The sequence below is a fragment of the Cherax quadricarinatus genome, chromosome 7 (genome assembly GCF_038502225.1).
Source record: "Cherax quadricarinatus isolate ZL_2023a chromosome 7, ASM3850222v1, whole genome shotgun sequence".
Lineage (NCBI taxonomy): Eukaryota > Metazoa > Arthropoda > Malacostraca > Decapoda > Parastacidae > Cherax > Cherax quadricarinatus.
In genome coordinates, this window is record NC_091298.1 from 66,784,844 (window position 1) to 66,810,306 (window position 25,463).

At 43.3% G+C, this 25,463-nt stretch overlaps 1 protein-coding gene across 3 annotated transcripts in view; it reads right to left on the reverse strand.

Annotated features, from left to right (window-relative positions):
* The window catches only part of LOC138850920 (ligand-gated ion channel 4-like), a 46,986-nt gene that overhangs the window by 8,684 nt on the left and 12,839 nt on the right, over positions 1 to 25,463 (reverse strand). For 2 of the 3 annotated variants that reach the window (XR_008406760.2, XM_070082659.1), the window contains exons 4-9: positions 11,635 to 11,818; positions 10,647 to 10,863; positions 8,821 to 8,955; positions 7,904 to 8,127; positions 6,107 to 6,473; positions 4,683 to 4,798 (exon numbers count right to left, since the gene is read on the reverse strand). Coding sequence is in view for 2 of the 3 variants with exons in the window: in XM_070082659.1 (XP_069938760.1) it covers positions 4,683 to 4,798; positions 6,107 to 6,473; positions 7,904 to 8,127; positions 8,821 to 8,955; positions 10,647 to 10,863; positions 11,635 to 11,818 (1,243 nt within the window). In the remaining variant the exon portion in view is untranslated. The remainder of the gene's footprint in view (positions 1 to 4,682; positions 4,799 to 6,106; positions 6,474 to 7,903; positions 8,128 to 8,820; positions 8,956 to 10,646; positions 10,864 to 11,634; positions 11,819 to 25,463) is intronic. The other variant, XM_070082660.1, reaches the window with a different exon arrangement.

Here is a 25,463-nt window from a genome sequence, read left to right on the forward strand (position 1 = left end):
TTCCATGGCCTGACTACTCTATGACTGAAGAAATACTTCCTAACATCCCTTTGATTCATCTGAGTCTTCAACTTCCAATTGTGACCTCTTGTGTCTGTGTCCCATCTCTGGAACATCCTGTCTTTGTCCACCTTGTCTATTCCGCGCAGTATTTTATATGTCGTTATCATGTCTCCCCTGACCCTCCTGTCCTCCAGTGTCGTCAGGCCGATTTCCCTCAACCTTTCTTCATAGGACAATCCCCGTAGCTCTGGGACTAGTCTTGTTGCAAACCTTTGCACTTTCTCTAATTTCTTGACGTGCTTGACTAGGTGTGGATTCCAAACTGGTGCTGCATACTCCAGTATGGGCCTGACGTAGATGGTATACAGAGTCTTAAACGAATCCTTATTGAGGTATCGGAACGCTATCCGTAGGTTTGCCAGGCGCCCGTAAGCTGCAACAGTTATCTGATTGATGTGCGCCTCAGGAGATATGCTCGGTGTTATACTCACCCCCAGATCTTTTTCCTAGAGTGAGGTTTGCAGTCTTTGGCCATCTAAACTATATTGTGTCTGCGGTCTTCTTTGTGTGTGTGTGTGTGTGTGTGTGTGTGTGTGTGTGTGTGTGTGTGTGTGTGTGTGTGTGTGTGTATGTATGTATGTATGTATGTATATGTATGTATGTATATATATATATATATATATATATATATATATATATATATATATATATATATATATATATACATACATTATATATATATATATATATATACATTATATATATATATATATATATATATATATATATATATATATATATATATATATATTATATTATATACATATGTGTGCATGTGTGTGTGTGTATATGTGAGTATATATTCATGCATGTATGTTTTTATATACATCTGATATGTCTGATCTCTTTGTCATAAACACTGCTTCTCAGTTTGCAGTGTTTATGGTATGTATACTAAACTTCTCTTGGAGTCATTATCTATGATAAATTATATCAGAAATTTATTCCTTCAGCTGCTAAATTTAAATTTTCTTGTACTAATTTTGAGTCAATTTAGTATTTTGTTTCAGGTGAAATTTTAGCATCATGAGCAAGCATATTCACATACAGTACAAAACTGATTTACTCCTAGCAAGATAGACACATATTATATATATATATATATATATATATATATATATATATATATATATATATATATATATATATATATTAAAAATGTTATCAGGAATAGAAATGAGCCTTGTAGAATAGTGGTTCTCCGTATGTGTGATATATTTGTGCAGATCTGAAGAATCTATATTCACCAAGACAACCAGGTGTGTAAGCTCAATATTTACTTATTTGTGTTTAGATATGCATTTTATTAGTTTTTGTAACCTCCTCTAATCTAGCCTAACAGCCCTTCCTCTTAATCACAGACATTAATTCACTGTTGTAAAGACAGTCAAATGTAAGACTAATAAATACTCCTTAAACAGTAAAAATCTGACATAGTTTGTCCTCCACATTAAGTGGCTGCCCATTCTTTGTTCGTGCACCACAATTTTTTTTATTGCAGTTATCTTACGTTGTAATTTTTTTTTATGGCTAATGGACAACCTAACCTAGACAAGAAATTTACTGCAAATCATATGTGAGATATTCACATAGATGCTTATGAGAGTTAAGAGGATAGGGTGAACCTATATAAAAATAAAAGAAAACATTGTATAAAGAGACATTCAGAAATTGATGTTATGGTAATGCATCAGAAAACTAAGTGTAAAATGAAGCTGGATCATCATGAGTCAGCACACTAGTAATTGTCCACTGATGACAGTAGTCAATACTTATTAATAAGACAGGCCTATAATTTAGAGGGCATTCCCTACCATCCTAAGCTTGTCCTCTTAACATCAACACTGGTGTTTTTTTCCACTCCATAAGCATAAGTCAATTTCTCTACATATGCTATTTATAGCAATTAAATATATTTTTACAAATGTAACCAAAAAGACCGAGGAAACACAACAGTAACATTTTGATGTTCTTACTTCATCATCATAGTCCTGACAGTTTAGTCACAATAATGTATAGATCTTTGCCGAGTTTCTTCAACTGATTAAAAATTTTTTGTTGTACTTGATTCTTTGATTTTTCCTTTTACAATCTATTTGTATTATTTTTATCATGATGAATACATTGGTATGATTTGATTTGCATTTGCTCTTTTCTGCTGCACTGCACTCCACTTTCTCTTCTTTAATTTAGGATATTGATAGGCTGCATAAATCTCTGGTAAGTTTGTAGATCAGGAGGCTTTTTTGCATTAATTCCAAGTTTATTTCATTGATTTATTTTTCAGTGCATGTTGTTGAACCACTCTTTATTATTTTATCAGTTTCCTATTTTCTAAATGAAGTTTTGTAACACTACCATAAATATTACAAAATCATTATACTAATGGTAAATGTTAAAACTATAAGGGCCATTCAACACTACAGTGCAAAGGTGTAAGAGGAAACTGAGGGGAAGAGTTACATGTGTTAAAGGAGGGAACTGGCAGGAAGACAATGGTAGGATGGAGGTTATGGTTGATGTAGCTAATACTAATGAGATAAGCAGTCACTAGGAGTGAGTTTGCATTCAAGGTGGAACAGAGAGAAGGGCACAAAAAGGAAATATGTCAGGGCACTGAAGGTGTCAAAAATGAAACTGACATGCTCTCTGATGAATGGGATAATTGATCAAGAGATGCTGGACTGTCAGGATGCCCACAAAACATCAGAACATTTGCGACTGGTTTTGTAAGTTTTCTTAGCTACACAGTCCCACCATCTGAAGAGTGAATCACTTGTTAGCATGATCAAATGGTCCCAAAGTGCCGACATGATAAACATTATGTCAGAATGTTGTACACTGCAGACCTACTGTATGCACTGTATTATCAGATATCTCTCTCTCTCCTTTACTCCAGAGAATACAATCCAAGTACTTTGAGGCATTTCCTTCTAGCAGTTTAAATGTATTACTGGTTCTATGCAGTTAGTAAACAATCTCTGCATCTTTCCCAGCTCTAATGATTCTCCTGTCATGAACAGAGCAATCAACAATGAGCTACATTCCAAGAGTGTGAGCACAAGTAATTTAAAGAGTGTCTCATCAGCATTGTTTTAAAAATTCTTATTATCCACCCTGCTATTTTTCTGGCTTAAGTGACATTTTCCATTTCATGTTCTCTAAATGATTGGCCATTTTCTACACACTTCTTTCACTCTGAGGTGGAATTCTTGTGTACTGTATCCAGTGCTCCTTTCAGTTTTTTCATTCATATCTGAGCAGTTGAAATGTGTCACAAATGAACATCATATAATTTTCTATTGTCCACTGGAAGACTTCAATGATATCTGCTTTTGCAAATTTTCACTGTCATCTTCCCAGAGGTTACTGAAATTATTTTTCTAAGGCTAAATGTTGCTTTGTTGACTACAACTCTGTGTTTTCTATTCCTTAGAAAACTGAATATATATTTTCTGACTTTTCCTGTTATTCTGCTGACCTTATTTTATGAGCCATCACTCCACTATCACATTTGCCAAAAACCTTAGCAAAGTCTCTATACCTGGAGTTTACCTGGAGAGAGTTTCGGGGGTCAACGCCCCCGCGGCCCGGTCTGTGACCAGGCCTCCTGGTGGATCAGCCCCTGATCAACCAGGCTGTTGCTGCTGGCTGCACGCAAACCAACGTACGAGCCACAGCCCGGCTGGTCAGGTACCGACTTTAGGTGCTTGTCCAGTGCCAGCTTGAAGACTGCCAGGGGTCTGTTGGTAATCCCCCTTATGTATGCTGGGAGGCAGTTGAACAGTCTCGGGCCCCTGACACTTATTGTATGGTCTCTTAACGTGCTAGTGACACCCCTGCTTTTCATTGGGGGGATGTTGCATCGTCTGCCAAGTCTATAAACCACATCTGAATTATGGTTTTCTTCCAAAGCATTCGTGTGTGTGTGTGTGTGTGTGTGTGTACTCACCTAGTTGAGGTTGCAGGGGTCGAGTCCGAGCTCCTGGCCCCGCCTCTTCACTGATCGCTACTAGGTCACTCTCCCTGAACCGTGAGCTTTATCATACCTCTGCTTAAAGCTATGTATGGATCCTGCCTCCACTACATCGCTTCCCAAACTATTCCACTTACTGGCTACTCTGTGGCTGAAGAAATACTTCCTAACATCCCTGTGATTCATCTGTCTTCAACTTCCAACTGTGTCCCCTTGTTACTGTATGTGTGTGTGTTCAAAATGACCACGGGGAAACTTAATGATAGCTCTAGGCTTTTCGTGTTGCAAGCAACACATCGTCAGGAGCTTGCAATGTTGTAGAAAGTATGAAATCCAGGCAGATTCGTTGAATAGATACCCAGGTATTGCACATGTCTTACTCATCAATTTATCCTGAGTTTATGACTGGTTTAATCAGCCTCCAGGGTTAATGACTGGTTTAATCAGCCTTCAGGGTTAATCTAAGAAAGCTTCAGTCCAGAGAAAGCAGACACTCCCAAAAGCAACCTAACTCTTTAATTAGGTGAGAATGTAATTAGGTGAGAATATAATTAGGTGAGAGATAATGTAATCAGGTGAGAGATAACGTAATTACGTGAGAATGTAATTAGGTGAGATATCATGTAATTAGGTGCTAGAGTACCTGCTGCCATTCGAGTCTAGTGACCTCCTGTCTGTCTTGCTCCAGCTGTCTGAGTTCTGTCTTCTCTATGGCAGTACACACCTTGTCTAGCAGCCGCACCAACTGCTGCTCCAATTCTGTAACAACAACCAGGCCAGAGTCAAGACTGGGGGGTGACGTGATGCAACAACCAGGCTGAGAATGAGAGAGAGAGAGAGAGAGAGAGAGGGAGAGAGACAGAGAGAGAGAAACCCTTGTTTTGACTGATAATAATAATAATAGTAATAGTAATAGTAATAGTAATAATAATAATAATAATGGGAAGTACAATGCCTGCACTTTAAAGGAGGGGTTTGGGATATTAGCAGTTTGGAGGGATATTTTGTGTATCTTTATACGTATATGCTTCTAAACTGTTGTATTCTGAGCACCTCTGCAAAAGCAGTGATAATGTGTGAGTGTGGTGAAAGTGTTGAATGATGATGAAAGTATTTTCTTTTTGGGGATTTTCTTTCTTTTTTGGGTCACCCTGCCTCGGTGGGAGACGGCCGACTTGTTGAAAAAAAATAAGAGAGAAATAGAAAAGAGAGAGAGAGAGAGACGTGACAGCAACAAGCAAGAAAGAAGGGAATAAGGATAACAGAGTGAGGGAACAGGTGAAAACTGGCAGAAAAAATATTATATTTTTGTATTATTAATAAATATGTACTAAATCGATATATATGACTGAGAAACATTTCTGCCAAGCCTAATATACCACAAGCCTACACCCTTCCTCTTGATCCAAGGCACAGGAGCTTCCATTCCCTCAAGCCTCATTATTGCCCATTCCCCAGGCGATGTATGGACCCCCGTGGGTTTAGCGCGTGACTGTCACTATACAGGCCAATATGACTATACAGGTTAATAGACCTACCAGAGGCCAGTAGACTTAGAATCAGTAGGCCTAGCAGAAGCCAATAGGCCTAGTAGAAGCCAATAGGCCTAGTAGAAGCCAACAGGCCTAGCAGAAGCCAATAGGCCTATTAGAAGCCAGTAGGCCTAGCAGAAGCCAATAGGCCTAGCAGAAGCCAATAGGCCTACTGCTATAATCTTCTAGCCTTATGTTCTTGTATACAAACAATTCACACATAACCCACAATACTGTGGCTACAACAATTCACACATAACCTACAATACTGTGGCTACAACAATTCACACATAACCCACAATACTGTGGCTACAACAATTCACACATAACCCACAATACTGTGGCTACAACAATTCACACATAACCTACAATACTGTGGCTACAACAATTAAAACCAACCAACAATACTGTGGCTACAACAATTAAAACCAACCAACAATACTGTGGCTACAACAATTAAAACCAACCAACAATACTGTGGCTACAACAATTCACACATAACCTACAATACAGTAGCTGCAACAATTCAACCCACCTGAGGCGTGGACTGGTGCGGGTGTGGTGGTGGGCGCGGTGGTGGGCGCGGTGGTGGGCGCGGTGGTGGGCGTGGGGGGGTCAGCGAGCCACCTAGGGTTAAGTATATGTTGTAAAGTGACATCTTCACCTGAATCTAAGTTGACCAGGTGAAGTTTGTCGAAGCAGGGGGCACTCCGACCCCTGCGTCCCCTTTGTAGATCCTGTAATCTAAGATCCTGTAGTCTAGAATCCTGTAGTCTAAGATCCTGCAACCTTGGATCCCGCAGCCTTGCATCTTGTGGTCTCAGATTATGTGGTCTAGGATTCTGTAGCCTTGGATCCTGTAGCCTAGGATTCTGTAGTAATGTATCCTGGAATTGCAGATCCTGCCATAATGAGTAAGAAATAGAGTTGAGAGAGAGAGAGAGAGAGAGAGAGAGAGAGAGAGAGAGAGAGAGAGAGAGAGAGAGAGAGAGAGAGAGACAGACAGACAGAAAGAAATATCTTCGTAAAACTCTACAGAGCAAAATATGTCTGGATAAAGCTCTACACTGAACGAAACAGTATTTCATTTCTTTACGTAAGTTTTAAAAAAAAGTTCGTTGCTTGGTTGCAAGCAAAGGGTGTTGTTGCAAAGTTGCTTCCCCCCCCCCTTTCCCTTAGTCCCATGTTGGTATCTGAGGGAAAAAGGCCAAGGGGAGGGATGTGAGGGGAGAGTCGAGAAAGGGATGGATAGGTTATAATAATAATAATAATAATAATAATAATAATAATAATAATAATAATAGTAATAATTATTTTACCTCTGCATAATCCATAGTTATGTAAAACATTTCCGGGGTGAATGGATGGGTAGAGATGGATGGGTAGGGATGGATGGGTAAGGATGGATGGGTAAGGATAGGTAGAGATCAGTGGGTACGAATGGATGGGTAGGGATGGATGGGTAGGGATGGATGAGTAAGGATGGATGGGTAGGGATGGGTAGGTAAAGATGGATGGGTAGGGATGGATAGGTAGAGATGGATGGGTAAGGATGGATGGGTAGGTAGAGATGGATGTGTAGGAATGGATGGGTAGGAATGGATGGGTAGGGATGGATAGGTAGGGATGGATGGGTAAGGAATGATGGGTAGGGATGGGTAGGTAGAGATGGATGGATAGGGATGGATAGGTAGGGATGGATGGATAGGGATGGATTTGTAGTGATGGGGATGCGAGACTAGGGACTAGAAAATAGGTAGGAAAACGCATTAAACCAGAAACAGGTTTTTAACTCCTAGCAAGACTACACCTGAAAGTTAACTAGGGCTAGATAATGGGATAGGGGATTAGTACCAGGTACTGGGTGGATGTATTAATGGTACTGGGGGAGAAAGGTTCTTACTGGGAACCTGGAGAAGTGGTACTGGGGGAGACGTATTGGTGTAGGAGGAATGCAGAACTGGCACTAAGGACCAGAGGATGATAAATTGGTACTGTTACAAGGGAACTGGATAGTGTTCAAAGGGGCTGGAGAGTGTTCAAGGGGACTGGAGAGTGTTCAAGGGGACTGGAGAGTGTTCAAGGGGACTGGAGAGTGTTCAAGGGGACTGGAGAGTGTTCAAGGGGACTGGAGAGTGTTCAAGGGGACTAGAGTTCAAGGGGACTGGAGAGTGTTCAAGGGGACTGGAGAGTGTTCAAGGGGACTGGAGAGTGTTCAAGGGGACTGGAGAGTGTTCAAGGGGACTAGAGAGTGCTCAAGGGGGCTGGAGAGTGGAAAAGAGGACTACAAAGTAGGGTTGGCAATGGGAAAGAGGACTGGTAGAGTACTTACATTAAGAAGGACGTTGTTGTCGTGAGGTGAAACTGTACTGATGGTGGTAGTGGTGGTAGGTTGCAGGTGCAGCAGTAGCAGCCTAGAGAGAGGACCTACCACCAGCTTGTGCAGTCCCCGGGGGACCTCCGCCCCCCTCACACCTCGGTGGTGTAGGTTTAGAGTTACCACTGAGAGTGCTGATGCCAGGCTCACCAAGCAGATAGTCACACCATAGTACAAGCCTGGAGAAGGTAAATACTTACCAGGTACTGTATATCTTTGTTCGATGGATAGTTTATTAAGATGAGGTGAACTGATAGATCAACCTGGCAGTCCCCTTAAGCAGGTGCTCGGTCAGATGACCAAAAGCTCACAGCATGTGGGTCATCATATGACCAAGACCCGCGTCAGGAAACACCTGTCTTGTTTCCTGACTAACTTTACCTAGCCTAAGCTTCTGTGAGTGGCGTTCTTGTGCGAGTCCTGTGTGTGTGGCATTCGTAAATGTAAGAGTAATAATGATGCTTCCCAAACCTGACAGCCGTGGAAAAAAACTGGAGCTCATTACCTTTGTAAATTCTCATGATTAATGTGTTTATGATTCATTACCTTTGCAATTATTTATGAGTGTGACCAGCTCTACCTGGAGATCATTACCTTTGTAACTTGGTCATGATTATGACCAGATCTAGTTCATTACCTTTGTAACTTGCTCAGCTATCAAAACTTTGGAGTCCAGTCCCTGGACCAATTATGTACCTCTGTAATCTTTTGACTACCGCCCACAGGATGGGTATGGGGTGCATAATAAACATTAAACTAACGTGGAAAGAAGACGGCAGGGCTTTGTAGAAAACAATTTGCTGTATCCTAATTCAGTCTAACGATGGTGAGGGGTGAGAGACGAGGTGAGGGGAACTAGTGAGGGTACTTACTGATAAGGGGAGTCTTCTCAGTAGGCGGTAAAGACTCTCTGATGGTCATCAAGAAGACAGTCATGGACAACACGGATGAGATACCCAGTGTTACTTTCTCTCCACTCTCACATGGAACATAGAACACCAGCAGCGCTGCAAAATAGTGAAGGGGCACTCAAATGAATGAGACACTCCGAGAGTGAATGAGACAGAGTAAGACATGCTGTGAGAAAGTGGGAGATAGTGTGAAAGGTAGACAATATTAAGGTTAAGGTACACACAGAAAGTGGAGATGGTGAGAGAGAGAAATAATATGGAAGTGAGAGAGGTTCAAAAGTAAGGGAGACTGCGCGTTTATATATATATATATATATATATATATATATATATATATATATATATATATATATATATATATATATATATATATATATATATATATATATATATATATATATATATATATATATATATTTGCGGCCCAAGCGGCTAGTTTATTGTTATCCATATCCATTCCGTGGACAGCAATACAGGAACATAGAATACACAAAATACATAAGAGGAAGGTCCCACCAAGGTTAAGAGAAACACAGCAGTTTTAGTGATAATTTATGTCACCTGTCATAATTAAATTGAAGATATTTCCTTAAAATGTCTAGTATCATATTCTTCACATAGGTTTAGTTGCTATCTGTCTATATTCCCCAATAATTGGACAACAAAGTACATTATATACACCTGGAAAATCCTAGAGGGACTAGTACCGAACTTGCACACGAAAATCACTCATTACGAAAGCAAAAGACTTGGCAGACGATGCAACATCCCCCCAATGAAAAGCAGGGGTGTCACTAGCACGTTAAGAGACCATACAATAAGTGTCAGGGGCCCGAGACTGTTCAACTGCCTCCCAGCACACATAAGGGGGATTACCAACAGACCCCTGGCAGTCTTCAAGCTGGCACTGGACAAGCACCTAAAGTCAGTTCCGGATCAGCCGGGCTGTGGCTCGTATGTTGGTTTGCGTGCAGCAAGCAGCAACAGCCTGGTTGATCAGGCTCTGATCCACCAGGAGGCCTGGTCTCAGACCGGGCCGCGGGGGCGTTGACCCCCGGAACTCTCTCCAGGTCTCCAGGTAATAGGACTCAAAAAAGCGACCCTAAAGCTTACCATATATTTTGCCTAGTTTGATCCTAGTCTGTGTGTATGCTAAACTGCCAAAAGTACTTGTAACCAAACCTAAGCCTGGCTATTACATCAGTCAGTCTGTGTATATGCCAGAATGCCACAAATACTTGTAACAAAGCTTAAGCCTGGTTATTACAACATTACTCAGTCTGTTTACATTGCAAACTGCTCCTCCGTAACGGTATTTATCGAACATTCAAGATATCGTAGTGAGTTATAGATCCACTCAGGCTTCTAACTGCATTTCTATGACACTTATTCCCCTCAAGGGAGGTTCCTTGACGCTGGTGAGGGGCTCTTGATCTAGGGAATTGGATCTGTGCTCCAGTTCCCTGAATTGAGCCTGAATACCTTCCATCCCTCCCCCCCACATGCGTTGTATAATCCTAAGGGTTTAGCGCTCCCACATGATTATAATAATATGACACTTATTATTTACTTATCTCCTAATATTATTCCTAATGTTTGAAAATAACTAAGGTTATACCTAACTTCTTCCTTCCAAGCACTTCTTTCAGTTAATTGTAAATTGTGTTTACATTTAAAATTAGATAAACACTTAAGAGGATTGTTTTTGATGCAGAGACTAGATTCACTAATCCTGTTCTTAAGAAATCGGAACTGGCCTATCCCACTCGTAAATACTCAACACTCACCTATCCCATTAATAAGGAGACACGGAAGGACGAAATTGAAGACGTAGAACATGGGACGTCGGCGTATTTTGATGGTGTAGGTGATGTCTGGGTAAGGCTCAGCACAGCACGAGTAGTACGAGATGTTCTTGATGGCTGAGAACTCGACCAGATCGAACTCCCCGTTGGTCAAGTAGTTGGTGATGTCTCCTGCCTCCGTCTGCTTCACCAGGTCCAGCTGACACCCCCAGGGAGCAGAGTTGTGGTTAAAGACATGTGATAAACATTCCCCGTCCTGAGACCTTAACTCCAAGGTTTGACGACCGAAACGCCCCCATAATAATGAGCACCTTAAATCCAAGGTTTCAGGACGCTTCCATAATAATGCTCTGAAGAGCATTTCAGATATCTAGATAAAGAAAATGGGCAGCAAGCCGACAATGACTGCACGACATGTAAACAGTCCGAGATTTGATCGGTTTTTGGCCCACATTATCCACTGCTCTTACCTCTAGTCCCTTGTGTTACTCCCGAAAGGTAACACGCAGGATTCTTGCTTAGTTAATTGGACTTAAAGTTTATTGATTATCCAAAGAATTATTACGACTGTATGCAAAATAACCAGTGAAAAATAGTGAAATTTCCAGCACTTTCGTGATTTCTCAAGAAAGCGCTTGGAATTTCACTATTTTTTTTTTTGTGTGTGGTTATTTTACTTACTGTTTATTTTAGTGAACTCTCAGTATATATACACTGAGACATATACTGAGACATATACCTCTCGGTGTATGGTGTATCCTATGAAGTTCCTTTCTAAGTGGTTGACGCACTGGCTTGTGAGTTTTAGGATTCACAAGTCATGGGTTCGATACTCATCCATTCTGTGATAGGTATCAGAAGTTTCACCTCACCACAAGGTAGAAGTACGACACCGTCCGCGCTAAACTATGAGCGCAGTGCACAACGTCTCCTTACCTGGTACCCATCAGCGCAGTGCACGTCTCCTCACCTGGTACCCATCATAGGTCCAAGATGCCCACATCATCTTGCAAGCCTGCATGTCGAACGGGAAATACTCGACGTTCATGTCACAAGAGGAGCGGTAGATACCGTGCGTCAACCACGTCACCAGGCCCTCAGACGTCACTATTACGTTAGTGTTGATGGCTGACACCGAATACTGGGAGTCTGCACTGGGAGATAAACACCACCGGATAATATACATGAACATTGCAGATTTATTAAGACTGTGGGACTGATCGCCTCAGATTACCTCTTCACGTCTTCCACCGTAGACCAAACGAAATGTAAACTTTGCCAGATGGACTATTGTCACACCTTGCGTCATTATGTACTGGAGTATGATCAGATTAATGAATTCAGAGACAACTCACTCAGAAATGTTCAAGAAATGGCAAAGTATTTTATCCACAGTGGTATATTACAGACCATTCTGGAGAAATACCCTGACTTTGCTAGCTGTAAATAATGCATTACCACGTGTGTGTGTGTGTGTGTGTGTGTGTGTGTGTGTGTGTGTGTGTGTGTGTGTGTGTGTGTGTGTGTGTGTGTGTGTGTGTGCTTGTATGTATGCATACATTTGTACGCTCGTGTGCATGTCTGCGTGCGCCTTCGTGTATGTGCGCGCGCGCGCGCTCGTGTGGACGTATGACCCACTTAATATTTGCATTTATAACTCATTACAATTGTGACCAGGTGTGGACGTATCAGTGGTTCATTACTTTGTAATTTGTTCATGACTGTAACCATGTATAGGAATGAGGCTGATTCATTACCTTTGTAACTTGCCATGATTGTAGCAGTAATAACACCAGGAGGCAGCTCTGATGAAAACTCACACTCACACGAGCTTTTAAATCTCTGCACAAAATTCAATTTAAACCAGCAAATAATAGAGCCTACTAGACTGGAGAATACACTAGACCTCATCTTCACTAACAATGATGATCTGATAAGAAATGTCACCATATCAAAAACAATATACTCAGATCACAACATAATTGAGGTTCAGACATGTATGCGTGGAGCCCCAGACCGACATAATGAGACTAGTCACGAGGGAGCATTCACCAAATTCAACTTCAATAACAAAAACATAAAGTGGGACCAAGTAAACCAAGTCCTAACCGATATAAGCTGGGAAGATATACTAAGCAACACAGACCCCAACTTATGCCTAGAACAGATTAACTTGGTGGCACTCGATGTATGCACAAGGCTTATTCCTCTAAGAAAAAGGAGTAGATGTAAAATAGAAAGAGACAGGCGCTCCCTTTACAGGCGACGGAAAAGAATAACAGAGCGGCTAAAAGAGGTCAATCTATCTGAAATGCGTAGGGAGACACTGGTCAGAGAAATAGCAAACATCGAACTTAAGCTAAAGGAATCTTATAGGAGTCAGGAATCGCGGGAAGAACTAAAAGCCATAAATGAAATCGAAAGAAACCCAAAGTATTTCTTCTCCATTGCCAAATCAAAGTCGAGAACAACGTCCAGTATTGGGCCCCTACTTAAACAAGATGGGTCCTACACAGATGACAGCAAGGAAATGAGTGAGCTACTCAAGTCCCAATATGACTCAGTTTTTAGCAAGCCGCTAACCAGACTGAGAGTCGAAGATCAAAATGAATTTTTTATGAGAGAGCCACAAAATTTGATTAACACAAGCCTATCCGATGTTATCCTGACGCCAAATGACTTCGAACAGGCGATAAATGACATGCCCATGCACTCTGCCCCAGGGCCAGACTCATGGAACTCCGTGTTCATCAAGAACTGCAAGAAGCCCCTATCACGAGCCTTTTCCATCCTATGGAGAGGGAGCATGGACACGGGGGTCGTCCCACAGTTACTAAAAACAACAGACATAGCCCCACTCCACAAAGGGGGCAGTAAAGCAACAGCAAAGAACTACAGACCAATAGCACTAACATCCCATATCATAAAAATCTTTGGAAGGGTCCTAAGAAGCAAGATCACCACCCATCTAGAAACCCATCAGTTACACAACCCAGGGCAACATGGGTTTAGAACAGGTCGCTCCTGTCTGTCTCAACTATTGGATCACTACGACAAGGTCCTAAATGCACTAGAAGACAAAAAGAATGCAGATGTAATATATACAGACTTTGCAAAAGCCTTCGACAAGTGTGACCATGGCGTAATAGCGCACAAAATGCGTGCTAAAGGAATAACAGGAAAAGTCGGTCGATGGATCTATAATTTCCTCACTAACAGAACACAGAGAGTAGTCGTCAACAGAGTAAAGTCCGCGGCAGCTACGGTGAAAAGCTCTGTTCCACAAGGCACAGTACTCGCTCCCATCTTGTTCCTCATCCTCATATCGGACATAGACAAGGATGTCAGCCACAGCACCGTGTCTTCCTTTGCAGATGACACCCGAATCTGCATGACAGTGTCTTCCATTGCAGACACTGCAAGGCTCCAGGCGGACATCAACCAAATCTTTCAGTGGGCTGCAGAAAACAATATGAAGTTCAACGATGAGAAATTTCAATTACTCAGATATGGTAAACACGAGGAAATTAAATCTTCATCAGAGTACAAAACAAATTCTGGCCACAAAATAGAGCGAAACACCAACGTCAAAGACCTGGGAGTGATCATGTCGGAGGATCTCACCTTCAAGGACCATAACATTGTATCAATCGCATCTGCTAGAAAAATGACAGGATGGATAATGAGAACCTTCAAAACTAGGGAGGCCAAGCCCATGATGACACTCTTCAGGTCACTTGTTCTATCTAGGCTGGAATATTGCTGCACACTAACAGCACCTTTCAAGGCAGGTGAAATTGCCGACCTAGAAAATGTACAGAGAACCTTCACGGCGCGCATAACGGAGATAAAACACCTCAATTACTGGGAGCGCTTGAGGTTCCTAAACCTGTATTCCCTGGAACGCAGGAGGGAGAGATACATGATTATATACACCTGGAAAATCCTAGAGGGACTAGTACCGAACTTGCACACGAAAATCACTCACTACGAAAGCAAAAGACTTGGCAGACGATGCACCATCCCCCCAATGAAAAGCAGGGGTGTCACTAGCACGTTAAGAGACCATACAATAAGTGTCAGGGGCCCGAGACTGTTCAACTGCCTCCCAGCATACATAAGGGGGATTACCAACAGACCCCTGGCAGTCTTTAAGCTGGCACTGGACAAGCACCTAAAGTCGGTTCCTGACCAGCCGGGCTGTGGCTCGTACGTTGGTTTGCGTGCAGCCAGCAGCAACAGCCTGGTTGATCAGGCTCTGATCCACCAGGAGGCCTGGTGACAGACCGGGCCGCGGGGGCGTTGACCCCCGGAACTCTCTCCAGGTAAACTCCAGGTAAGATCTACCTGGAGTTCATTACCTTTGTAACTAGCTCAGCTATCATAACTTTGGGGTCCAGTCCCTGGACCCATTATGTACCTTTGTAATCTTTTGACTACCGCCCGCAGGATGGGTATGGGGTGCATAATAAAAGATATTAAACTAACTAACGTCTTCCACCGTCTCCACTGTTATTCTGCACTGGACTGAAAAAAACACTGGTTGTGCAAAACGTCTCCACAATAAAGATACAAAGTGTAACTCACGTATATTGCTTATCTGCCGATTTTGTGTGCTATTAGTACATAATAAATGAATTACACTGCTTGGTAATTTGTTTCACTCATCCACAACTCTATTGCCAAACCAATGCTTCACTGTATCTGTAGCTACCCTCCGCAGGACAGTTATGGTGTGTACAATAAACTAGTTACTACCCTCCGCAGGACAGTTATGGTGTGTACAATAAACTAGTTACTACCCTCCGCAGGACAGTTATGGTGTGTACAATAAACTAGTTACTACCCTCCGCAGGACAGTTATGGTGTGTACAATAAACTAGTTACTACCCTCCGTAGGACAGTTATGGTGTGTACAATAAACTAGTTACTACCCTCTGCAGGACAGTTATGGTGTGTACAATAAACTAGTTACTACCCTCCGCAGGACAGTTATGGTGTGTACAATAAACTAGTTACTACCCTCCACAGGACAGTTATGGTGTGTACAATAAACTAGTTACTACCCTCCGCAGGACAGTTATGGTGTGTACAATAAACTGGTTACTACCCTCCGCAGGACAGTTATGGTGTGTACAATAAACTAGTTACTACCCTCCGCAGGACAGTTATGGTGTGTACAATAAACTAGTTACTACCCTCCGCAGGACAGTTATGGTGTGTACAATAAACTAGTTACTACCCTCCGCAGGACAGTTATGGTGTGTACAATAAACTAGTTACTACCCTCTGCAGGACAGTTATGGTGTGTACAATAAACTAGTTACTACCCTCTGCAGGACAGTTATGGTGTGTACAATAAACTAGTTACTACCCTCTGCAGGACAGTTATGGTGTGTACAATAAACTAGTTACTACCCTCCGCAGGACAGTTATGGTGTGTACAATAAACTAGTTACTACCCTCCGCAGGACAGTTATGGTGTGTACAATAAACTAGTTACTACCCTCTGCAGGACAGTTATGGTGTGTACAATAAACTAGTTACTACCCTCCACAGGAGTTATGGTGTGTACAATAAACTAGTTACTACCCTCTGCAGGACAGTTATGGTGTGTACAATAAACTAGTTACTACCCTCCACAGGACAGTTATGGTGTGTACAATAAACTAGTTACTACCCTCCGCAGGACAGTTATGGTGTGTACAATAAACTAGTTACTACCCTCTGCAGGACAGTTATGGTGTGTACAATAAACTAGTTACTACCCTCCGCAGGACAGTTATGGTGTGTACAATAAACTAGTTACTACCCTCTGCAGGACAGTTATGGTGTGTACAATAAACTAGTTACTACCCTCCGCAGGACAGTTATGGTGTGTACAATAAACTGGTTACTACCCTCCACAGGACACTTATGGTGTGTACAATAAACTGGTTACTACCCTCCACAGGACAGTTATGGTGTGTACAATAAACTAGTTACTACCCTCTGCAGGACAGTTCCCTGGAGTTTACCTGGAGAGAGTTCCGGGGGTCAACGCCCCCGCGGCCCGGTCTGTGACCAGGCCTCCTGGTGGATCAGAGCCTGATCAACCAGGCTGTTACTGCTGGCTGCACGCAAACCAACGTACGAGCCACAGCCCGGCTGATCAGGAACCGACTTTAGGTGCTTGTCCAGTGCCAGCTTGAAGACTGCCAGGGGTCTGTTGTTAATCCCCCTTATGTATGCTGGGAGGCAGTTGAACAGTCTCGGGCCCCTGACACTTATTGTATGGTCTCTTAACGTGCTAGTGACACCCCTGCTTTTCATTGGGGGGATGTTGCATCGTCTGCCAAGTCTTTTGCTTTCGTAGTGAGTGATTTTCGTGTGCAAGTTCGGTACTAGTCCCTCTAGGATTTTCCAGGTGTATATAATCATGTATCTCTCCCGCCTGCGTTCCAGGGAATACAGGTTCAGGAACCTCAAGCGCTCCCAGTAACTGAGGTGTTTTATCTCCGTTATGCGCGCCTGGAGTTTACCTGGAGAGAGTTTCGGGGGTCAACGCCCCCGCGGCCCGGTCTGTGACCAGGCCTCCTGGTGGATCAGCGCCTGATCAACCAGGCTGTTGCTGCTGGCTGCACGCAAACCAACGTACGAGCCACAGCCCGGCTGATCAGGAACTGACTTTAGGTGCTTGTCCAGTGCCAGCTTGAAGACTGCCAGGGGTCTGTTGGTAATCCCCCTTATGTGTGCTGGGAGGCAGTTGAACAGTCTCGGGCCCCTGACACTTATTGTATGGTCTCTTAACGTGCTAGTGACACCCCTGCTTTTCATTGGGGGGATGGTGCATCGTCTGCCAAGTCTTTTGCTTTCGTAGTGAGTGATTTTCGTGTGCAAGTTCGGTACTAGTCCCTCTAGGATTTTCCAGGTGTATATAATCATGTATCTCTCCCTCCTGCGTTCCAGGGAATACAGGTTTAGAAACCTCAAGCGCTCCCAGTAATTGAGGTGTTTTATCTCCGTTATGCGCGCCGTGAAGGTTCTCTGTACATTTTCTAGGTCAGCAATTTCACCTGCCTTGAAAGGTGCTGTTAGTGTTCAGCAATATTCCAGCCTAGATAGAACAAGTGATCTGAAGAGTGTCATCATGGGCTTGGCATCCCTAGTTTTGAAGGTTCTCATTATCCATCCTGTCATTTTTCTAGCAGATGCGATCGATACAATGTTATGGTCCTTGAAGGTGAGATCCTCCGACATGATCACTCCCAGGTCTTTGACGTTGGTGTTTCGTTCTATTTTGTGGCCAGAATTTTTGTACTCTAATGAAGATTTAATTTCCTCGTGTTTACCATATCTGAGTAATTTAAATTTCTCATCGTTGAACTTCATATTGTTTTCTGCAGCCCACTGAAAGATTTGGTTGATGTCCGCCTGGAGCCTTGCAGTGTCTGCAATGGAAGACACTGTCATGCAGATTCGGGTGTCATCTGCAAAGGAAGACACGGTGCTGTGGCTGACATCCTTGTCTATGTCAGATATGAGGATGAGGAACAAGATGGGAGCGAGTACTGTGCCTTGTGGAACAGAGCTTTTCACCGTGCCTGCCTCGGACTTTACTCTGTTGACTACTACTCTCTGTGTTCTGTTAGTGAGGAAATTATAGATCCATCGACCGACTTTTCCTGTTATTCCTTTAGCACGCATTTTGTGCGCTATTACGCCATGGTCACACTTGTCGAAGGCTTTTGCAAAGTCTGTATATATTACATCTGCATTCTTTTCGTCTTCTAGTGCATCTAGGACCTTGTCGTAGTGATCCAATAGTTGAGACAGACAGGAGCGACCTGTTCTAAACCCATGTTGCCCTGGGTTGTGTAACTGATGGGTTTCTAGATGGGTGGTGATCTTGCTTCTTAGGACTCTTTCAAAGATTTTTATGATATGGGATGTTAGTGCTATCGGTCTGTAGTTCTTTGCTGTTGCTTTACTGCCCCCTTTGTGGAGTGGGGCTATGTCTGTTGTTTTTAGTAACTGTGGGACGACCCCCGTGTCCATGCTCCCTCTCCGTAGGATGGTAAAGGCTCGTGATAGGGGCTTCTTGCAGTTCTTGATGAACACGGAGTTCCATGAGTCTGGCCCTGGGGCAGAGTGCATGGGCATGTCATTTATCGCCTGTTCGAAGTCATTTGGCGTCAGGATAACATGGTGTGTACAATAAACTAGTAGCTACCCTCTGCAGGACAGTTATGGTGTGTACAATAAACTAGTTACTACCCTCCACAGGACAGTTATGGTGTGTACAATAAACTAGTAGCTACCCTCCGCAAGACAGTTATGGAGTGTACAATAAACTAGTAGCTACCCTCCACAGGACAGTTATGGTGTGTACAATAAACTAGTAGCTACCCTCCGCAAGACAGTTATGGTGTGTACAATAAACTAGTAGCTACCCTCCGCAGGACAGTTATGGTGTGTACAATAAACTAGTAGCTACCCTCCGCAAGACAGTTATGGTGTGTACAATAAACTAGTAGCTACCCTCCGCAAGACAGTTATGGTGTGTACAATAAACTAGTAGCTACCCTCCGCAAGACAGTTATGGTGTGTACAATAAACTAGTAGCTACCCTCCGCAAGACAGTTATGGTGTGTACAATAAACTAGTAGCTACCCTCCGCAGGACAGTTATGGTGTGTACAATAAACTAGTAGCTACCCTCCGCAAGACAGTTATGGTGTGTACAATAAACTAGTAGCTACCCTCCGCAAGACAGTTATGGTGTGTACAATAAACTAGTAACTACCCTCCGCAGGACAGTTATGGTGTGTACAATAAACTAGTAGCTACCCTCCGCAAGACAGTTATGGTGTGTACAATAAACTAGTAGCTACCCTCCGCAGGACAGTTATGGTGTGTACAATAAACTAGTAGCTACCCTCCGCAGGACAGTTATGGTGTGTACAATAAACTAACCTCCAGCACCCACTGGAACCCATCAGTCTTAATAACATAACTTTCAACACAATATTTATCATTCTTATTTCCAACTTCTCTGCCCATGATCAACTATGAATCACCATCCACTGCAAATATTCATGCTAAGTTGCTGTTAAACTTCTCTTTTTCGTTACTGTTTGCTAAATAACATTAACGCACACTTTGTTAAATAACATTAACACAGGTTATTGCGGTTCCTGCACAAACTGACGTAATTTAAGGGCGGAAATTACACGTTACTATGGTTTTCTTGACTTTGTGTTCTTTTTACAAGCCATGTTTATGAACACGACGGAATATATATTATATATTTAAGATGGCAGGTACAGCAAGCTAGTGTGTGTGTGTGTGTGTGTACTCACCTAATTGTGGTTGAAAGGGGTCGATTCACAACTCCTGGTACCGCCTCTTCACTGGTCGCTATTAGGTCCACTCCCTGCTCCATGAGCTTTATCATACCTCTTAAAGCTGTATATGGTTCCTGCCTCCACTACATCACTCTCCAGACTATTCCATTTCCTGACAGCTGTATGACTGAAGAAATACTTCCTAACATACCAGTGACTGATGAGCCACGGGGATCTGACACACACACACACACACACACACACACACACACACACACACACACACACACACACACACACACACACACACACAGTGGAAAGGTTTATTCCCAAGGGCAACAGTAACAACGGGAAGACCAGAACAAGCCCCTGGTTTACCCGACGGTGTAAGGAGGCAAAAACAAAGTGCAATAGAGAATGGAAAAAGTACAGAAGGCAGAGAACACACGAAAATAGGGAGATCAGTCGCAGAGCCAGGAATGAGTACGCACAGGTAAGGAGGGAGGCCCAGCGACAGTATGAAAATGACATAGCATCGAGAATCATGACTGACCCGAAACTGTTGTATAGCCACAACAGGAGGAAGACAACAGTCAAAGACCAGGTGATCAGATTAAGGACAGAAGGTGGAGAACTCACAAGAAATGATCACCTGGAGTTTACCTGGAGAGAGTTCCGGGGGTCAACGCCCCCGCGGCCCGGTCTGTGACCAGGCCTCCTGGTGGATCAGAGCCTGATCAACCAGGCTGTTGCTGCTGGCTGCACGCAAACCAACGTACGAGCCACAGCCCGGCTGATCAGGAACTGACTTTAGGTGCTTGTCCAGTGCCAGCTTGAAGACTGCCAGGGGTCTGTTGGTAATCCCCCTTATGTGTGCTGGGAGGCAGTTGAACAGTCTCGGGCCCCTGACACTTATTGTATGGTCTTTTAACGTGCTAGTGACACCCCTGCTTTTCATTGGGGGGATGGTGCATCGTCTGCCAAGTCTTTTGCTTTCGTAGTGAGTGATTTTCGTGTGCAAGTTCGGTACTAGTCCCTCTAGGATTTTCCAGGTGTATATAATCATGTATCTCTCCCTCCTGCGTTCCAGGGAATACAGGTTTAGGAACCTCAAGCGCTCCCAGTAATTGAGGTGTTTTATCTCCGTTATGCGCGCAGTGAAAATTCTCTGTACATTTTCTAGGTCGGCAATTTCACCTGCCTTGAAAGGTGCTGTTAGTGTGCAGCAATATTCCAGCCTAGATAGAACAAGTGACCTGAAGAGTGTCATCATGGGCTTGGCCTCCCTAGTTTTGAAGGTTCTCATTATCCATCCTGTCATTTTTCTAGCAGATGCGATTGATACAATGTTATGGTCCTTGAAGGTGAGATCCTCCGACATGATCACTCCCAGGTCTTTGACGTTGGTGTTTCGCTCTATTTTGTGGCCAGAATTTGTTTTGTACTCTGATGAAGATTTAATTTCCTCATGTTTACCATATCTGAGTAATTGAAATTTCTCATCGTTGAACTTCACATTGTTTTCTGCAGCCCACTGAAAGATTTGGTTGATGTCCGCCTGGAGCCTTGCAGTGTCTGCAATGGAAGACACTGTCATGCAGATTCGGGTGTCATCTGCAAAGGAAGACACGGTGTTGTGGCTGACATCCTTGTCTATGTCGGATATGAGGATGAGGAACAAGATGGGAGCGAGTACTGTGCCTTGTGGAACAGAGCTTTTCACCGTAGCTGCCGCGGACTTTACTCTGTTGACGACTACTCTCTGTGTTCTGTTAGTGAGGAAATTATAGATCTATCGACCGACTTTTCCTGTTATTCCTTTAGCACGCATTTTGTGCGCTATTACGCCATGGTCACACTTGTCGAAGGCTTTTGCAAAGTCTGTATATATTACATCTGCATTCTTTTTGTCTTCTAGTGCATTTAGGACCTTGTCGTAGTGATCCAATAGTTGAGACAGACAGGAGCGACCTGTTCTAAACCCATGTTGCCCTGGGTTGTGTAACTGATGGGTTTCTAGATGGGTGGTGATCTTGCTTCTTAGGGCCCTTTCAAAGATTTTTATGATATGGGATGTTAGTGCTATTGGTCTGTAGTTCTTTGCTGTTGCTTTACTGCCCCCTTTGTGGAGTGGGGCTATGTCTGTTGTTTTTAGTAACTGTGGGACGACCCCCGTGTCCATGCTCCCTCTCCATAGGATGGAAAAGGCTCGTGATAGGGGCTTCTTGCAGTTCTTGATGAACACGGAGTTCCATGAGTCTGGCCCTGGGGCAGAGGGCATGGGCATGTCATTTATCGCCTGTTCGAAGTCATTTGGCGTCAGGATAACATCGGATAGGCTTGTGTTAATCAAATTTTGTGGCTCTCATAAAAAATTCATTTTGATCTTCGACTCTCAGTCTGGTTAGCGGCTTGCTAAAAACTGAGTCATATTGGGACTTGAGTAGCTCACTCATTTCCTTGCTGTCATCTGTGTAGGACCCATCTTGTTTAAGTAGGGGCCCAATACTGGACGTTGTTCTCGATTTTGATTTGGCATAGAAGAAATACTTTGGGTTTCTTTCGATTTCATTTATGGCTTTTAGTTCTTCCCGCGATTCCTGACTCCTAAAGGATTCTTTTAGCTTAAGTTCGATGCTTGCTATTTCTCTGACCAGTGTCTCCCTACGCATTTCAGATATACTGACCTCATTTAGCCGCTCTGTTATTCTTTTCCGTCGCCTGTAAAGGGAGCGCCTGTCTCTTTCTATTTTACATCTACTCCTCCTTTTTCTTAGAGGAATAAGCCTTGTGCATACATCGAGTGCTACCGAGTTAATCTGTTCTAGGCATAAGTTGGGGTCTGTGTTGCTTAGTATATCTTCCCAGCTTATATCGGTTAGGACTTGGTTTACTTGGTCCCACTTTATGTTTTTGTTATTGAAGTTGAATTTGGTGAATGCTCCCTCGTGACTAGTCTCATTATGTCGGTCTGGGGCTCCACGCATACATGTCTGAACCTCAATTATGTTGTGATCTGAGTATATTGTTTTTGATATGGTGACGTTTCTTATCAGATCATCATTGTTAGTGAAGATGAGGTCTAGTGTATTCTCCAGTCTAGTAGGCTCTATTATTTGCTGGTTTAAATTGAATTTTGTGCAGAGATTTAAAAGCTCGTGTGAGTGTGTTTTCACCAGAGCTGCCTCCTGGTGTTATTACTGCAACAATATTATTTGCTATATTCCTCCATTTTAGGTGCCTTAAGTTGAAATCCCCCAGGAGCAAGATGTTGGGTGCAGGAGCCAACCCCCCCCCCTTTTGCCTGTTCACTCTGTCACATCTGTATAGGTTGTAACCTGGGATCCATATTTCGTTGTCCAAGCGATCCTTTATGTGGGTCTCAGTGAAAGCCGCGAACATTGCCTTTGCCTCTGCAAGCAGTCCACGGATGAAAGGTATTTTGTTGTTTGTTGCTGGCTTTAGACCCTGTATATTTGCAAAGAAGAATGTCATCGGACTGGTGGTATTGTTGGTACTGGGGGGGGATTTTTTTTCCGGCATTAGTATCTGTATCTGTTGGTTTGGAGTGGAGGCCATCGACTGTGGTTCCACTCCAGGAATGACTGGATTTGGTGTACGATTTCTGCCATTTCCTGCCAGTTTTTTTTCCTTCCTGGCACTAAAAAACCTCTCCCTCTTGAGTGGCTGCGGCTACCCAGGTTTTCCCATGGCCTGGATGTTTTGTATCTTTTTGTTCCCTTTAGATGGTATGCCTGGCAATTTAAGTTATAGCACAGTCTTTCCTGTACTGAAGAGGTACACAGTTCAGGGTGAAAAAGCTTACAGGAGGGGAGTTTGCATTTTCCTGTTGTCATATAGGCATGGCATTTTCTAGGGTGGTCATAGTTGCATGTCCCATCTGTTTTTCCAGATTTCCCATGCCAGCAGATACGAAATGCATAGTATGTGCACAGGCTTGGTTTCCGTTTGCCTTGGGTTTCTGTGACTGTATTCCCTGTTGGTGCATGTTTCCCTGTCTTACTTCTATCATCCCTTGCACCAACAATGGAGCTCCCACCAGTTGTTTTTGGTAATATATCCTCACTATTGCTAGTGGAGTCCTCTTGTTTGCTATTTCCTGCGGTATTTCTAGTTTGCAATATTGGTTTTATCTTATCTTTGACTACACTTGTTTCCCTACTATGGCTCCTGTCCCCTATGAGGTCATTTATATGTATTCCTTCCTGCGTATAATTCCCGACTACCTGGACAAAATCTCCAGCTTCACCATTACTGTCTCCCAGGACAGCATCTCCAGCTTCACCATTACTGTCTCCCAGGACAGCACCTCCAGCTTCACCATTACTGTCTCCCAGGACAGCGCTATGAGCCCCACATTTACTGACTACCAGGACTTCATCTCCAGCCTTACAGTTTCTGACTACATGGCCAGTATCAAGGGCAGTACCATTCAGCCCAGACTTTTTATGTTCCCATCTGTTGTAGAAAGCTTCCAGGTTTTCTATGAAAGCAGCTTTGATGTTGTCCTCTTTTAATACCCTTGTGATTTTAGTCCACAGATTTATCTCATTTGGGCATACCCAAAAACATTTCCCTGTTTTAATACTGCTTGTAGCTAGTTCTGGGATATCTGCACAAGGGGCGTGACACCAATTTCCACAAAAATGACAATTTATCCATGTGCAAGCCCGTTTGTTTGACTGACCACAGACTACACACAGCTTCATAATGATTTGAATGGTTGATTTCTGCAATTCTACTACAAACCTCTTGAATCGGAGGTATGTGAGGGGCTGAACCGAGTTTAAGGGGTTTTTCATGGGGGAAAGGGGTGTGGGAGACAGCACGAAGAACATGAGGGGAAAAACCCAAAAGTGTTGGATGACAAAAAAACTGAGGGGGGAGGTGAAGAAGCTTTAAGTGATTGACACCTCAAAAGGGGATGGGGCCCGGGCAACATCTCCCCATGGGTCCAAGGGGCGAGATGCTGTGCTGCCTCTAACCCAATCTTCAACAATCCCCCGAAACTGGGCAACTACCGAAATGGAAGACAGCTAATGTAGTCCCCATATTTAAGAAAGGAAACAGAAACAGGCACTAAACTACAGACCTGTGTCTCTGACATGTATGTGTGCAAAGTCATGGAGAAGATTATCAGGAGGAGAGTGGTCGAACACCTGGAAAGGAACAAGATTATAAATGAAAACCAGCATGGGTTCATGGAGGCAAATCTTGTATCACAAACCTCCTGGAGTTTTATGACAAAGTAACAGAAGTAAGACACGAGAGAGAGGGTGGGTGGATTGCGTTTTCTAGAGCTGCAGGAAGCCTTTGACACAGTTCCCCACAAGAGATTAGTGCAGAAGCTGGAGGATCAGGCGCATATAACAGGGAGGGCACTGCTATGGATCAGGGAATACCTGACAGGGAGGCAACAACGAGTCATGGTACGTGAAGAGGTATCACAGTGG